Here is a 17,275-nt window from a genome sequence, read left to right on the forward strand (position 1 = left end):
AGATTAAATTGGGTTTAGTTTTGTCTTGTACAGTGTTTCATGGAGTTTAGGGGAGTACTTAGGATCATTGAGCCAAGTTTGGGCTTGGTTTCCAGTTATTATCTAGTCAACTATCACACAATTACAAATGCTCTGATGACTTCATTTTTCCAGAAAATAAATTGCCTGCTCAGTGATGCTGACAGTGAAGAACTCATAGTTAAGCTGATTTACATAAGAAATATTACACGCCTATTGGCAATGGAATTTCATTAAACTCAAGATTTCAGCACAGCCCTTGTAGTTTGCTCTTTGTAATGAATTAACTGTCTCTCTCAAGTTGGTGATTACTGAAAAAAAAGTTTTCATGCCTGTCAGCACTCTGCGCTACATTCAGTAAAGGGAGACGAACAGGTAGATATCACTGAAGAGTTTGAATTTAAATAAATAAATGGAATTCTTACTTGTTTGAGGCCAGATTCTGCCATCCTTGCTGATGCTGAGTGAATAGTTCCATTTATTTCAGTGGAATAAGGTATTATTCAGTGTCAGAAAGGGTAGCTGAACCTGAGTCCTTTTCATCTTCAAATTTCAGCTAATAATTCTGGGAATAATTCTGCTAAATTTCTGGGAAATGAACGACTCATAATAGGCTAGATTCCAATACCTTTATTCATGTTCCTCACAAAAAGTCCTGACATAAAGGTCTCATATGTCCCAATGTAAATAATTAGTTCTGCTCTTATTTACACATGGGTTAAATGTCTTCTGTTTAAAGAGATATCTGCATATTTAGTATTTGTGAAAGGTGCCAGGTAGACAGCAGAATTTCCCTTTTTATCCTACTTATCCACCAAGCAGGAACCAGCCGTGCAAGTTACACCTCACTCATCCCTGCCTCAAGCTTAGTTGTGAAACTAGGTGCCAAATACAATGTTTGGGTTTTGTGAACTATCCACTAGAAACTGGATTGAAGCAACTTTCATCTTTCTCACAGTTCACTGAACAACTATGGGGGCTTGTCTACACAGCAAATTACTGGGCAGCAAGCCGGGATGTGAATCTACAGTGCACCAGTTTGCCAGGCAGTAATGTCCTGTGTGGACACTGCCACAGTGCAGTTGAAAGTCCTGGTATGTGGCTCAGGGCATGGCTACACTTGCAGTGTAGAGCGCTGTGAGTTAAATCAGCCCTCAAGAGCGCAGTAGGGAAAGCGCTGTGGTGTGTTCACACTGTCAGCTGCAAGCATACGGGCATGGCCACATTTGTGGCACTTGCAGTGGCATTGGGAATGGTGCAGCTATCCCACAGAACACCTCTTCCCATTCTGGCGCTGTGGCTTGTGGGAAGAGGGTGGAGGGGTGCAGGGCATTTGGGTCCTGTCCCAATGCCCCAGGATGCATCGCTTCGCATCCCAGCAATCCCTGTGCTTCCGTCCATGTTTGGTGCCATCTTTCAATGTTTTTTGTACTGCTAGCTCTGTCTTCCCTTTCGGTCTGCGGGAGTGGAGCCTGAACTGCTGAGGAATATGCTGATGGGTCTCGCCAGCACATCACGAATGGCAGTCGAGTTACTTCTTAAGCTACAAACTGACAGTGAGGAGTCCGACGATGATATTGACTCACATAACGCTTACGACACGAGATTGCTTGTGGCATTCACAGACATGCTCACAGCATTCCCAGTGCAACTTTTGGGCTCGGGAAACAAGCACTGATTGGTGGGATCACATCATCGTGCATGTCTGGGATGACGAGCAGTGGCTGCAGAACTTTCACATGAATCATAGATACATAGAATATTAGGGTTGGAAGGGACCTCAGGAGGTCATCTAGTCCAACCTCCTGACAAAAGCCACTTTCATGGGACTGTGTGCTGAGCTCCCCCACACACTGCAGTGCAAGGACACGAGATTGACAGCTGCCCTGCCGGTGGAGAAGCAGGTGGCTATTACAGTCCGGAAGCTGGCAACTCCAGACAGCTACCAGTCGGTCACTAACCAGTTTGGAGTGGGAAAGTCGACTGTTGGAATCGTGTTGCTAGAAGTGTGCAGGGCAATTAATCACCTCCTGCTCAGAAGAACAGTGACTCTGGTTAAGGTGCATGACATAGTGGCTGGCTTTGCACAAATGGGTTTTCCTAACTGCGGAAGAGTGATAGATGGGATGCATATTACAATTCTGGCACCAGCCCACCTAGTCTCTAAGTACATAAATCGTAAGGAGTATTTCTCTATGGTGCTCCAGGTGCTTGTGGATCACCATGGGCATTTCATTGACATTAACGCAGGCTGATCCGGAAAGGTGCATGACACATGCCTCTTTGGGAACACAGGCCTGGTCAGGAAGCTGCAAGCTGGGACTTTCTTTCCAGACCAGAAGATCACCGTAGGGGAAGTCAAAATGCCCATTGTGATCCTTGGAGACCCTGCCTTCCCCTTAATGCCATGGCTCATGAAATCCTACACAGGGAGCCTTGAGAACAGCAAGGAGCGGTTCAGAATGACTGTGGAGTGTGCTTTTGGCCATTTAAAGGGCCGGTGGTGCTGTCTGTATGGGAAGCTGGACCTGGCCGATGACAACATCCCCATGGTTATATCTGCATGCTGTACCCTCCATAACATTTGTGAAGGGAAGGGTGAAAGATTCACTCAGGCATGAAACTCGGCGGTTCAACACCTGGAGGCTGAATTTGAACAGCCAGAGAGCAGGGCTATAAGAGGGGCCCAGCACGGGGCTGCAAGGATTAGGGATGCCTTGAGGGAGCAATTTGAGGCTGAAAGCCACCAGTAATGTTTGGTGCCCTGCACGGGAGTGGGGCGGGGAATGGTACAATCACAGATTTGCGTATGTACTGTTATCATACTCAGCCTTTCTGTCTGGAGTGCTGTGCAATGAGTGCTGCACTTCAGGCTGGCTAAAATGCATGGTGATGGGGGTTGAGTGCAGTGGGAAAGGGACATAGTTTGCAGGGGTGGGTGATGAAGCTACAGGTGTTGGAGGCAGCTGGTGGCAATAAGAACACAAATGTTGGGGAAAGTGGGTTGGAGGTGACATGAGGGCACAAGGCAAAGAGTTTTGGGACAAGGGCTGCGTAGGGTGTGGCGAATGCGGAATTGCTCCACCTGCATTGCTATGAGTGCCTGTATCGAGTTTGCTTGGCGCTCCATGATGCTTAGCAGCTGCTCCATGCTTTGGTGCCGACAATCTGCATTCTGCTGGTGGACCCTCCTTTCACTCTCCTGCTACTCCTGTGCTTTTCGATTTTCATTAAGGGACTGCTGCATTACTTCATGCAGCATGTCCTCTTTGCTTCTACGGGGCCACTTCCTGATTCTTTGTAGTCTTTCGGCCATTGATAACAAGGACAGCTGGGATCTCAAGGTTGCATCTGTAAAGCCAAAATGCAACACTTAACAGAGGCAGCACTGTTCACACCGGACAGAGCAATGATTCAGCCATACTTAAAGACAAGCACAGTCTACACAATAGCAGAAATTGCCCATCCCAAAGCAAGCACACACAACCTACAGGAGCCCCAAAATGGTGAGTAAGCACAGGGGAAAAGGGGACTAATTGTTTCATGGCCCTACTGTCCTCTGGGGTTCTGTTCCTTGGGGATAGCCAACCCCTGCAGGGGGCCCCTGTACTGAACACTGTCCCCACATTTTCCATAGGATGAGTTTGTGCTGGAAGACATCTCGCTGCTCAGGGTGACCTGGGAAGCAAGGGAGGGTCTTCTACTACAATGTGGCTTCCACCCTGGCCCACATGCAGCTTGCCTGTGTGCAGTAATAGTCCCTCCGCTCCTCACGGCACAGTGGCATGGACATGTTAGCTGTACTGGGACAAGGAGCACAGTAGCTCTGCCAAGGAACCTGCGCAAGTGGATTGCCCAGCTTCTGCATGAAACCTTTGAAGAGATCACTGAGGCCGATTACTGCGATGTAAGAGAGCACATCAACACTCTATTCCGCATTTAGGCATGCATGCAGCCCTAACCCTCCTCGCCCCAAGAGCCCGCACCAAACAACTTCCTTCCAAAATAAAAGCCGCTTACCGAGCACCTCCTCTGTGTTTGTTCTTCCCCAAGCACCATCCACTGCGACTGGCTACCTTCCTCCTGGCTTGAGAACAGCTCGTGGCTGCATGCATCTAGGGATGCCGGGCTGTCTTCCTCCTCCTCAGCACGCTCACTCCCACTTTCCTCCTCCTCCACCTCCTCCTGCCTTGTTGAACTGGGCTCTGAAGTGTCCATGGTGGTCTTTGGAGTGGAGGTGGGATCACCCTCAAGTATTGTGTCCAGCTCTTTGTAGAAACGGCAGGACACGGGGGCAGCACCGGAACAGCGGTTTGCATTGTGGGCTTTGTGGTAGGCATTCCGCAGCTCTTTCACTATAACCCTGCACTGCAGCGCGTCCCAGTCATGGCCCCTTTCCATCATGTCCCTTGATATCTGCCTGAAGGTATCATAATTCCTACAGCTGGAGCACAGCTGGGACTGGACAGCTTCCTTCCCCCAAACACTGATGAGGTCCAGCACCTCGCCATTGCTCCATACTGGGGATTGCCTGGCGCGTGGAGGCATGGTTACCTGGAAAGATTTGCTGACAGCATTCCACGCCTGGTTGAGCAAATGGGAAGGGGATTTTCAAAATTCCCAGAGAATTTAAAGGGTGGGTCCGACAGTTGATCACCTGAGGGGAGGGCATGACCAGTGATGACCATAGTGGCTAGAACAGACATTGTGGGACACTTCTGGAGGCTGATCAGAGCACATTAATAGACCAGGGCATCCACACTGGCGCTGCGATGTTTCAGCTGGGGCACAGCAAGTGTTATGCTTCTCGTCGAGGTGGAGTACCAGGAGCGTTCCAGACGTGGAGTCCGGGCACTCTACGTGCCTTGCCAGTGTGGACACATCATGAGTTAGGGCACCCGGGGCTGCTTTAATGTGCTGTAACTCACAAGTGTAGCCAAGCCCTTAGTGACTGCACTTTCAAGTAGTAGTACCCCAGATCGCACTCTGGGACTGTCATGCTGTAGCATTATCCACATGGGATGTTACTAGACAGCAAGTTGGTGCCCTGTAGATACATATCCCGGTTTGCCACGCAGTAACTCATTGTGTAAACAAACCCTGAGATATTAACAACTATTAGTCCCTACCATCCTGAACTGAATATGAACCAGCAACCTACTCCACATCCCCCAATTGCATATGTTACCTAACCACTCACTAACTTGTGTTGTATTTCTATCAATACACATTCTGTACTTATCCCCACTTGAACCATCTGTCAACATTTTAGAGAAGAGAAATAATTAATCTCAATTAGTTTCCTGTTAGCACACTGATGAGTCTCAAAGTCGTCATGATTTGTCGAAGATGGCTTATATGAGAGACAACATGACCCAGTAGATGAGGCACTGAACTGGGACTCAGGAGGACTTGCTTTAGTTTCTGGTTGGTTCTTTTATTATTTTGTTGGTGGTAGGAAAGGAAGAACATACATGTGGAAGGGCAACAAGAGTCTAGCATTCTAGTAATTTATTAATAATAAATATTCTCTAGTGCTGGGCAGGCAATAGTTTTCCTGTTCTAAAAGAGTTTTTGAGATTTTGAAAAATTTTCTATCCCAAATCATGATGACAGGTAAAAATCTCTCCAAATTTCACTAAGTGATCAAAATTAAAAAAAACAAATTGAAGTGAGTCAATCAAAATGTTTCATAATACCTTCAACACGCTTTGTTTTAATTTCAACCTTCTTAATTTCTATTTTTTTATATTTTTACTTTACCATACATTTCAAATTGAAAAGTAATTTTACCTGAAAATTGAACTTTTTTTGTATTAAAAAATGTCAAAAGACCACATTTCAACAATTTCAATACTTTTTTTTGCAAAATGTTTTTTAAATGAGAGCTCTGTCAAAACCAACCCTTTCCCACACACAGTTTTGTAAAAAAACCTCCCAGATGGATATAATAATCACTCTGTGAATCTTAAAGACTATATCACAATGCATACAGAAAGAGAAAGCCACCTTTCTTGTGCTACCGTAATTCTGGCACTTCCTAACTTCCTAGTGCTTGACTTTGCAATCTTAGTATTTTGCTAATGTGACTTTGTGTGTATGTGTGCACATGTGTAATTTCCTAGGTTTTTAAAAGAGAAGAGTGAAATCAGAAATTCCATCATACAGTATATATTGACACCCATGTGATTCATCATCAGGGTTGGAACCTTTAGATCCAGCAGACAGACCTCTGTCACTTCAGCTACCAGAGTAACTGATAGCAGGCGTAGGTGATTGTTCTCTGTGGACCAGAATTAGAGGGAGATGGGAAACTTTGCCATTAGGTTTCAGTGATACTTGCTGACAGCAGAGGAATGGCAAGACTCAGGAATCTTAGGGATCCATTACAAGCTGCTGAGGGAGTGTGCTCTAGTGGGTGGAGACTTCTGCTCATTCCACCCAAGCATAACCCATTGCGGTGTGTCCACCTCCAACCTGGCCCTGTCTCAGTCCTGTCTCTTCCCTACGCCTCATTCCTTGTCCCAGCACCATTCTCCTCAGCTAGCCAGTGCTAGTCTCAACTCCTCAGGCTTCTCGTCCCAGTCATCACACTCCTTGTTCCTAGTCTTTTTGCCTAGCCAGACCCAATTCTCTCCTCTCCGCTGTCCTTCTGATCTGTGTCTCTCCCTCACCGTGGCCTACAGTCACTCCTGCCATCCATGGTCCCTGTCTCCAGTGGCTCCCAGTTCCAATCTCTCTCGCTGGCTGCCTCCTCCAATCTTTCCAATTCTACTTTCCCTTTGCTGCTCCTCATCTCAATCTCTTTGCCCAGGCAGCCCTAGTTCTGCCCCTGGCACCCCTGCTCTTCATCAGATCCTTCTCCCTTCTGATTACTCCACTCTGTGGTCAAGTGTCCTTATAAACATGCTATTTGGTCTCAGTTCCTTTTATTTACTGCCTCTTTCAGGGGTATTTTTCTAATTTGATATCATAAGCATGCTTGATTTGGAAACAGTAGCCTTACTTCTTCACTTTATTACTTAAGCTAAAATAAGTCAATTTCCCTAACGGGGTTGCCCATACGATAAAATCTGTTGTTGAAATTTACAGCATTTTGTCCAAAGCTGTATCACTTATAATTGACTTCCCCGTTGTATACATTATAATTATAATATTAGATTCCATCAAGTCCTCCATTTTACTATTGTATCTTGCACATCATAATATCAGAGTTTGATATTAATTTAATATGATTTTTTCTTCATTCATTCACAGACGGGGGAGGGGTGAGGGAGGGAAGTTTCTTTAGCTGCACCAGCAGCATAGTCTTGGAAAAGGCTGAAGCAACTCTCAGTTACCTGAGACTATTGAAGAAATTTAGCCATTAGATCTTGGGTTTTTATTCTCTTAGCCCTTTGTTTTTTTATCTTTTTCAAAGGCTTTAATGTCTGAGCAGTTCTTAAATAGTAACAGCTCATAAATTTAGAGCCTTAGTTACTGCACTGTTCCAACTGTAATGATCACTGGCAATGACTGCTGTAATTAAAGGCCATACTACTGTAACCTGACTAAACTGTAATATCACAAGGTTGTGTACTGTACTGATTGTATAAGACTTCTACAGTGAATTGCTTTTGTGTGTTATAAAACAGTTGTTTTCCTTTAGTTTTGTATCTCTGATTAGGTTAGATTTCCTCCCTCCCCGCCCACCCCCCCCCACACTTCCCAGGGACAACCTATTTATCATCACTTTTGATAGCATTAATATTTTATGCAACAACCTAATCTGTCCAACAACAGCCACAACACTTCTTTTGATAAGAGATTAAATTGGTCATCAATGACTGGGTTTTAGATGCTGTCTTCTTTTCCTCTCTCTGACAGGTGCTATGTGTTCAGGAATGCTTAGCTCAGGCTTAGTCATGCTGCTGCTTAACTGAAACAGAAAATGTCATTGGAGTAAATTGCAGTCAGATTGTTGAAGTGTCTCATGTCTATCAAACTTCCCCATCAAGCAGGAATGAAAACACCAAATAGTAAAACACACTGAGATTCCCTATCTCCCTGCAGAATACTGCTGCTTAGTCTTTCCTTTCAGTTGAGTTTAGGAGGTTTCGTAATCTAGCAGGGGAAACCGGATTAATCTTGGCAACATTACTTTTTATAATCCAAGAGAATAAATCTGCTCTTCTAGTGAAAGTTAAGCTTCTGAAGTCAGGATGACCTTTGAGCAAGAGAAGAATAGAGGATTATAAAAATGAGTGAAATTCTGAGGGAAGAAAAAAAGGCAAGCTTGACAAATAAAACTAAAGGAATGAATGAAGACAACAAGGAAAGATGATATTTCAAAGGGAAGGGACATTAAATAATACCCTGGGGAACAATCCTACTCTGGCAGGGCAGTGGTGATGGTGGTGGGGACTACATGACCTGACAGGTCTTTCCCCATCTCTAATGTCTTGTCCTTCCCTGATACTGAAGTTAGGTTTACTGGCCTCTAATTGAAAGATTGCCTATGGTGCCTTTTTTAAAAATCGGTGTTACATTAGCTATCCTCTAGTCAGCTGGTACAGAAGCTGATTTAAGTGATAAGTTACATACCACAATTAGTAGTTCTTCAATTTCGTATCTGAGTTCCTCCAGAACTCTTGTGTGAATACCATCTGGTCCGGATGACTTATTACTGTTTAATTTATCAATTTGTTTCAAAACCTTCTCCATCTGGGAGAGTTCCTCCAATTTGTCATCTTAAAAGAATGGCTCAGGTTTGGGAATCTCCCTCACATCTTTTACAGTGAAGACTGATGCAAAGAATTCATTTAGTTTCTCTGCAATGGCCTTATCTTCCTTGAGTGCTCCTTTAGCATCTCGATCATCTAGTGGCGCCACTGATTGTTTAGCAAGTTTCCTGCTTCTGATGTACTGTACTTAAAAAAAAAAATGCTGTTAGTATTTGAGTCTTTGACTAGTTGCTCTTCAAATTCTTTTTTGGCCTGCCTAATTATACTTATACAATTCCTTTTAAGCCTGATAGTGTCTCTTTAATTTTTCAACAGACTCCTCGATGTATACGGTAACTGACTGCCTACTAAATTTAATGCTAGGTAACCAAAAGCCAGGTTCCCTGCCACGAAAGCCTGATCATAATCATACAAACTACTGGAGAAAATTGTTTTTCATGAGCTAATAGAAAACGTTTGTTTATTCTACCTCTAGATGTTCCATACAAATTGTATGGAATAGTCTCCAGGGGAGAGAAAAATCAAAATTTGAATAATGTGTAGAACTGGTATCCTATTTGTATGTGTGGCAGTTCTATTTTGATATTATCAACTTTTGCTGTGTCTGCTCAGTAAGTAATCAGTTTTACTGCTGAGCTGTTAAAAATCCCATAGAGAAAATTACAAATTGAGAATTCAGTCTGGATTTGCAGTTCTTCAGGGCGATACACTCAGCCCCACTTTAACACTCTCTAATAAAAACTACTGCTCCCAAATACATCATAAGTGATAGCTCTTCAACATAAATGACGATCTCACTGCTGTTCCAATGATCAAGAGTCAGGGATACTGTGGCAGGTCTATTAACTCTTAAAATTGTCCTATTAAAACTATGGTCTCAATCCTGCATACATGCATGTGATCAACTTTAAGCCCTCAGGTAATGCCTTTGAAGTCATATGTGATGTGATTGTTAATTTGAGGGAATTCTGTATGTACTCAGGGAACAGTGTAAAGAGGGAAGGATGGTCTCCTAGCTATAGTATAGTGGGAGTCAGAAGACCCTGGTGATTTTGAAGTGCCTCTGTGTAGTGGTTCTCAACCAAGGGTATGCATACCCCTGCGTGTACTCAGAGGTCTTCCAGGAGGTACATCAACTCATCTAGATAATTGTCTAGTTTTACAATAGGCTACATAAAAAGCACTAGCAAAGTCAGTACAAACGAAAATTTCATACAGACAATGACTTGTTTATACTGCTCTATATCCTATACACTGAAAGTTAAGTGCAATATTTATATTCCAACTGATTTATTTTATAATTATGTGGTAAAAATAAGTAAGCAAGTTTTTGGTAATAGTATGCTGTGACACTCATGTATTTTTATATATGATCTTGTAAGCAAGTAGTTTTTAAGTGAGGTGAAACTTGCGGTTCCCAAGACACATCAGACTCCTGAAAGGGGGACAGTAGTCTGGAAAGGTTGAAAGCCATTGACTTAGGGAATGTCTAGACAGCAAGCAGGATTCTGCAGCAGCAAGCCTCAAAGCTCAGGTCTATGATCAGGCTCACTCTAGAGCACTAAAAATAGTTGTGTGGATGTTCAGGCTCGGACTGGAGTTTGGACTCTGCATCCTGGGGAAAGGAGTGCATTCAGAGCTGGAGCTCCAGCCCAAGCCTAGGTATCTACACAGCCAATTTTAATGCCATAGCACAGGTCCAGCCTGTAGACCCAAACTCTGAGACTTGCTGCTGTGGGATTCTCCTTGCTGTGTAGATATATCTTAAGTGACTTAGGAACCTAAATCCCATTGACTTTTCAATGAGACTTGTGGTCTTAAGTGCCTAAGTCACTTTTGAAAATTTGATATTTTAGGCTACTGAATAATTCAGGTGCTTTTGAAAATTTTACTCCTAATTCATTTTTCTGGCTGCACCACAGTCTTTTTGTAGATCAGGCAAGTTAGTTAGGACTAAATTTTCAAAAGTGTCTTCTACTTTTGGTGTGTCATTTTTTTTTTGTTTGTTTTTTTTGTTTTTTGGTGCCCAGCTTAAAATACTTAGGACCTAATTTTCAGAGATGCTGAGCAACCACAACTCAGAATGTAGTGATCTGTGGCCAGTGTGTCGGATGTTAATGTGTCCTGTCTTTTGTCACAACTGGATTCTTTAAGCCATTTGGCTACTGGCATACACTGCTGCCTCGGTAGCACTAAAACACTGTCATTTAGGCATTATTTATTTATATGACTATTATGTGTAAAGCGCTCATAACTGTGGTATTTTAAAGGAGCATTTCTGGGTTCCATAGAGGCCGATAGGTGGCAGCAGTTGCTGGCAGCAAGACAGTTAAATGAGGAGGTACCAACAGTCTGATGCAGAACTGGAATTCCATTTTGCCCCATGTACCTGTGTGCTAGACAGCACTGATACAATTAAGTGATGTTTGTGGCATGAGATGTTTCTAGGGCCATTGAATGCACATCTGTGGTAGAATGATTTCTTTTTGTTCAGGTGAGAAACTGTAATGCTTTGAAAGTGAGTGTCATCTCTATTATAATCACTGCACTCTAAGCATGAAAGAGTCTGCACTCAGAGCATACACGGCTCCTGACAACTTCAGTGAGGGTCCTGTATACAGAGATGGCAGAATTTGACTCAGAAGTGTGTAAGGCACTGTACAGAACAAATAGAAGAAAAAAGTCTGTTTCCCAAAGAGTTTGCAGCCTAAAGGTCTGATCCTGCAAATACTTGCTACCAGGCACAGTGCTTGCTAATATGAGCAGTTCTATTGATTTCAAAAGTATTGTTCATGGCAGTAAGCACAATGCCTGGTGCTAAGTGCTTGCCAGATTGGGCCAAACAGTCGGAGAAGGAATGAGGTATGATAGGATTTAAGCAGTAGGTTATTTTGTTCCCACTTTGGCACCTTGCAGTGTACAAAGCTGTGTACTTATATGGTCCTTATTACCATTGTATCTGAACACTTAGCACTGCAACTACAGTTGTAGAGAGGACTGTGCCAAGTAACTGTTGGAAAAAAGATATTAAGAAAAACTGATCCTGAAAAGCCCATTCCACTACAGCATGGGGTTGCTGAAGGGCAGAGGATAACCACAGTATTCTCCAGTCCAGTGAAAACATATTTGTAAGGTGTTCATATTGGTATCTATCTGGGGTCCAGTGGGAAGACAAGAAAATTCAGCCATCCTTTGGGCTCCAGGATGAGTGGAAGGTACCATTTTCTTGTAATAGATCATGTGATGGATCATACAGCAACCATTAAAAGAGAAGCTGATTTGTTTTCTTCCATGTCTTGATTCATTAGTCAAGATGGGATTCTTTTAATTAGTACATTCAGCTGACACACAACAAAAATGGAAAGAGTACGCTGCTAATCCCTAGAAGATTATTGCCATCCTAATGTTCCTGCCAGTCAGAGGCGCCCACTTTCTAATGTGCTGGAGGGGGGGTTACTCCCTCCCAGCCCTGCCCTAGGCCCTGCCCCCACCCCACCCCTTCCTCAAGGGCCTACCCCCACCCTGCCTCTTCCTGCCCCGTTCCGCTCCCTTCCCTTAGCATGGCGTACCCTCCCTCTTTCCCCCCCAGCGCCTCCTGCAAACCATAGAACAGATGATCCATGGTGGGCAGGAGGTGCTGTGATGGAGGGGAAGGCACTGATCGACGGGGACACTGCCGGGCAGAAGGCTCTGATAGGGGGCTAATGGTGAGTGCTCAGCACCCACTATTTTTTTTTTCCCATGGATCCTCCAGCCCTGGAGCACTCACGGAGTCTATGCTGCCAGCACTAGCAAAGTTCTTAAGGCTCTGATCCAAATCCCATTGAAATCAATGGAAATAGACTAGGAAAAGATATGGCTTAGCACTGTTTGTGAAAAATGCTTTAACATAGGAATTGTTATACCAGGTCAGACCAGTCATCTATCTAATCCGGTGACCTGTCTCTGATAGTAGCCAGAACCAGCCTGCTTCAGAGAAATTTCATAATGTACAAGTAATAATAATTTTTTTTAATAATTGGAGATATACCTATCTCCTAGAACTAGAAGGGACCTTGAAAGGTCATTGAGTCCAGCCCCCTACCTTCACTAGCAGGACCAAATACTGCTTTTTGCCCCAGATCCCTAAGTGGCCTCCTCAAGGATTGAACTCACAACCCTTGGTTTAGTAGGCCAATGCTCAAACCACTGAGCTATTCCTCCCCCACAAAGTATGGAATAACCTGAGTATGGAATAACCTGCCCACAAGTGAAGTTTCTCCCTGATCTCATCAATTAATAGTTGGCTTAGCCCCTGAATCATAAGGGGTTTATCCCTATGGTTTTAGTTTGAGGAAATCCTTATCACATTTTGCAGACTTTAGACATATTTTTACACAACTGGTAACTACTGCTCAGAGGAGGTTGAGGATTAATCTCTCATGTAACATAGGGACCAAATAACTTTTATATCTCATGCAAGACAACATGGGAAACCAGCATTTGAAGCTATCTGCAGTATCCTAACCTGACCATCAGATGGAGACAAATGGCTTTGATTCATCTGCCCATTAGCCCTCATGAGTGGACATGATGCATCCCAAGTATAACAGATTATAAAACTTCTTCCTGGTAATATTTCTAATGTAAAATCATTTTCTTTTTTAGCTGAAACAAAGATCTGCTTCAAATACTACCACGGAGTGAGTGGAGCACTACGTGCTACGACCCCCAGTGTCACAGTGAAAAACAGTTCTGCTCCCGTAAGTAGTTCCAGCCTTTTCTGCTTCTCTATTATCTATTTCCAGCTATTATTGTGCAATTCCTTGCCTGTCCTTTGTATTTTTGTGTTAATTTTTATTATGACTTTCTGCTCTTAAATTCTCTGGAATATACTAAAGAGATATCAATCCTGTGATAGTCTCAGAGGAACTGGAATGTCAGCTATGTAAGATGCCATGGTTTATAAGAGTTAGTAACACACACTATGTAACACACACTCAGTTTATAAGAGTTATTAACAATCAGAGAATGCAGTACTTCCACAGCCCCTCCTGACTGACTTTATGCTACAGATTTAAAGAAACAGGGCACACATCCTTACACATCATGAAGTTTCTTCCTTCAATTATAGATTAAAAAAAATGTTCCATCTTTTTTTAAATACCAGAGGCTACGCCCTGTGTTCTAGATGGGGGAGGTCAACCTTTTCCCATCTGGGTCGCAAAAACATCTACTTCAATTTTCTACCATCATCCTATGCCCCAGAATCATTTGTGTTCATATCCCAGGATCCTTTGCAGGCTTTGAGTCAAAAAGACGAACAAGTTGTAACACATCATCAGTTCTTACATTCTTTTCTGTTTGTTGTATGGTATGTGACACAATAATGTATAATATGTTCAAAGCATAATAATGGAATAGAATAGCTTAATACTAAGTAGGAGAAAACAACCAAACAAGCTGGACATTGTTTACCTCAATAGACTTACCACATTGATACACCCAAATAAAGAGAAAAAAGCATGAGAAAAATGTAATGTGTAGATTCTCCATTACCTGTGAACCTCATACCTCCAGTCACTGCTGAAACCACCACTGTCAGCTCAAACTTCAACCCCATCCCGTGTCTTCTATGCTGGAAACTCAAAGAAGCCAGCTGTTTGAACTGAAAACACACATACACCTTTCTAGTACAAGTTAACAGACCAGAAAGCTCATTCAGTCTGGAAAGGGTTGGGGTTTTTTAATTTTAAACTAATAGGTTTCTCAGAGTTGTGAAAGAAGTTACAGTCCTCAGCCTGTCTACTTCAAAGACAAAGACATTGGGGCTGGAGCTGGAAATGCTGGTGTCAGCAGAGACTGTGGGGTTGAGGAGCTCAACGATCCCAGATAGATTAGATCAATAGATCAGTCTAGCTAGCTCTCTCGTTTTCAGTTAACTGCATTTTTTTAAAAAGAAAATGTGGAAAAAGAGAGAAAATACTGTACCAATATAAGGTTTAAGACATACACTCTTTTAAAAAGATAGGCTAATGAAATGGCTTTCAGAAATAACAATTAACTCTTCTGGATCTTATCCTCCTGCACTTACTCATCATGGGTTGGAGTGTAACCTTACATCAGCCCCAACTCAGGGGCAGCACAGAGATGCACCACCCAGGAACAGATCAGAGAATGAATTATGACTCAGAAAGTCAAGTTTTCTTCCCTTCTTGCCCCTCACTTAGCTTACTTCCCATTTTGTACACTGTCAACTACTCGGGCTGGTAAGTAGCATGTGCACAGCCAGGAATCATTCTGCTCCCTGTCTCTCTAACCCCTCCCTGTCCATTTGTTCACCAATGAGGTGTATCAGGAGAGTAGCTCCTACTATCCACGCCATGCTGGAGTCACAATCTGAGCAAGAAGGTGCCCTGCTCTCCTTATTCCCCTGCATGGCCAAGTAAGGACTGTGACTGGCTAGCTTCATACGTAGTCTGATTGAAGTCCACGAGACTACTTATACAGGCACGGACTGATGGGCAGGGCCCTTCCGCTTGACCAATGAATTAAATTCATCAGACAAGATTCACCAGTCTGATCCAGTTGCTTTGCGCTCTTCCAGTGTCACAAAGCAGCCAATGAACTAGGCCACAACTCAAGTGAAGGCCTCGATCCTCCTACTGCATCATGAATGCAGACATTCTGCCCTCACGGAATAGCTAATAGGATCATGGTCTAAGACTTGTACTCATGTTCTGTTTTGCTTGTGATTTCTGTTCCTGAAGTCCTTGCTCAGGAATTATTCCCTCTGAAGTCAATAGGAGTCTTACCAGCAGTGTAAGGGCTAGACCCCAAGTGCAGTGTGAGAAACAATCCTAAGCAGAGAAGATTGCCGACCTTATCTGTAAAATAGGTATTAGAGATAGAGCCCTGTGAAATTCTGCTTTCTTTGACGTCAATGGGAGTTTTGCCATTGATTTCAGTGGAGTTACAATTTCACCCTTAGTCTCTGGAGCTCAGTAGGATCCAAGTGTGTCATTGGAGGCTGCTTATTTTAGATTAATAGACTTTTTAAATTTCGCACAGCTTGAAAAAAAGATCACACAAGAGCATATGACCATCTAAAGGCATTTGGATACAGGTTTCCTTCTGGATACAATGTTTACAACTAGCATACTCATATGCTGACTATCCCAAGCAGATTGCCTTAGAGCCTTCCAGGTGGAGTTCAGTACAAATGCTGCTGACAGAGTTAAAGTTAAAAAAAAAGAAAAAAAAAAGCTGATCCCCAAATAGGAAGCTATTGCTATGCTAGTTGGACATCATTACTTCACGTGTCCATTGACTGTACTTCAGACTTGGTGACTTTTCATATTTTTATAATGTGTATGTTTTATTACCTTTGAACTTATCACCACACACTCCAACCCAGTTATTATATTTTCCTCTGCTGATTCGGATGCCCTGCAGTTCATTTGCCAATTAAAAGTCCTCCCAGGGTGTATCTTCTGTGAGTCACCATTATGAGTCTGAATAATTAGGATTCAAAAGCTATATCCTTCGCCCAATTCACACACAGTGCAAGCTCTACACATGGATTTAGGGCAGCATAAGGACCCCAGTTAGTTGTTTCAGCTTTGATCTGTATAGCTAAACATTTATGCCATGCTCATTATAATAGTATGTGTGAGTTACACTCAGTAGAATAGAACAACTTGGTGATATCTGTAATATTCAGTATGTTGTTGCTGCTGTTTTTAGTCATAATGCTGTAACTGTACATTTGACTTTACATCAAGTACCATACTGGAAAAATGGACATTTGTTCTGTCAGTTAATTTTTGCTCAGCTCAGTGATTTAAATAACCATTTTTTTAAAGCCACTCAAGAGCAGTTATTTCAAGCAGCAGGAAAGCTGCATCAGGCTAGTGGCAAAGGCTGAGAATGTGACAATGATTTAACCTAATTATGGGGCTAGCCCCCTTTGCATTAAAATAAACAGGCACCACAATGAACAGCATACTACACAAAAAAGGAAATCTTTTTCCCTAAGAGTTCACAGTCTGAAGACACAGATCGGATACATCACAATTAAACAAAAAGTGGTGTATGGATGTATAACCTCAGGATGAATCCACCTCCCCCTTAAACTGGTAGAATTCATTAGGTACATACTAGATACATAGAAACACTGTTGGCCTAACCTCTAGAGCTTTAGTGCCACAGTTCTTGTCGCATAGACCCCTCACGGCATTAGTCAAACACACTTAGCATCAGGGCAGAACCATGTAAACTGGAGCTAAGTATTGAGAGAGACCTTCTGAGTGTTGTGCTAGTGCAGAACTGCCACCTCGGCTGTCTCTCCCCACGGCAGGGATTACCGTTTGATAAGTTAACTGCCATTTGGTGGTGACTGATCATTACTGAGGATTTCCTGCTGTAAATATTTGCATTATTTGCTGTCATGTTGAGTGTGGGCCGTTGGTGAGCACTAGATAATGAACCGTCCTGTTTCATTTCTTTGTGTGCTTTGGAAGACTAAGCTCTAAACCAAGTCTTTATGATAAAGT

The 17,275-nt window shown here is 43.0% G+C and overlaps 1 protein-coding gene across 22 annotated transcripts in view; it reads left to right on the top strand.

Annotated features, from left to right (window-relative positions):
* The window catches only part of HECW1 (HECT, C2 and WW domain containing E3 ubiquitin protein ligase 1), a 451,523-nt gene that overhangs the window by 252,203 nt on the left and 182,045 nt on the right, over positions 1-17,275 (top strand). For 21 of the 22 annotated variants that reach the window (XM_039525998.1, XM_039525991.1, XM_039525994.1 and 18 more), the window contains one exon: positions 13,389-13,483. The exons of the other annotated variant lie outside the window; for it this stretch is intronic. In XM_039525998.1, the coding sequence (XP_039381932.1) occupies positions 13,389-13,483 (95 nt within the window). The remainder of the gene's footprint in view (positions 1-13,388; positions 13,484-17,275) is intronic. 22 annotated transcript variants of the gene reach the window in all.

Source organism: Mauremys reevesii, linkage group 2 (assembly GCF_016161935.1).
Source record: "Mauremys reevesii isolate NIE-2019 linkage group 2, ASM1616193v1, whole genome shotgun sequence".
Taxonomy (NCBI): Eukaryota; Metazoa; Chordata; order Testudines; family Geoemydidae; genus Mauremys; species Mauremys reevesii.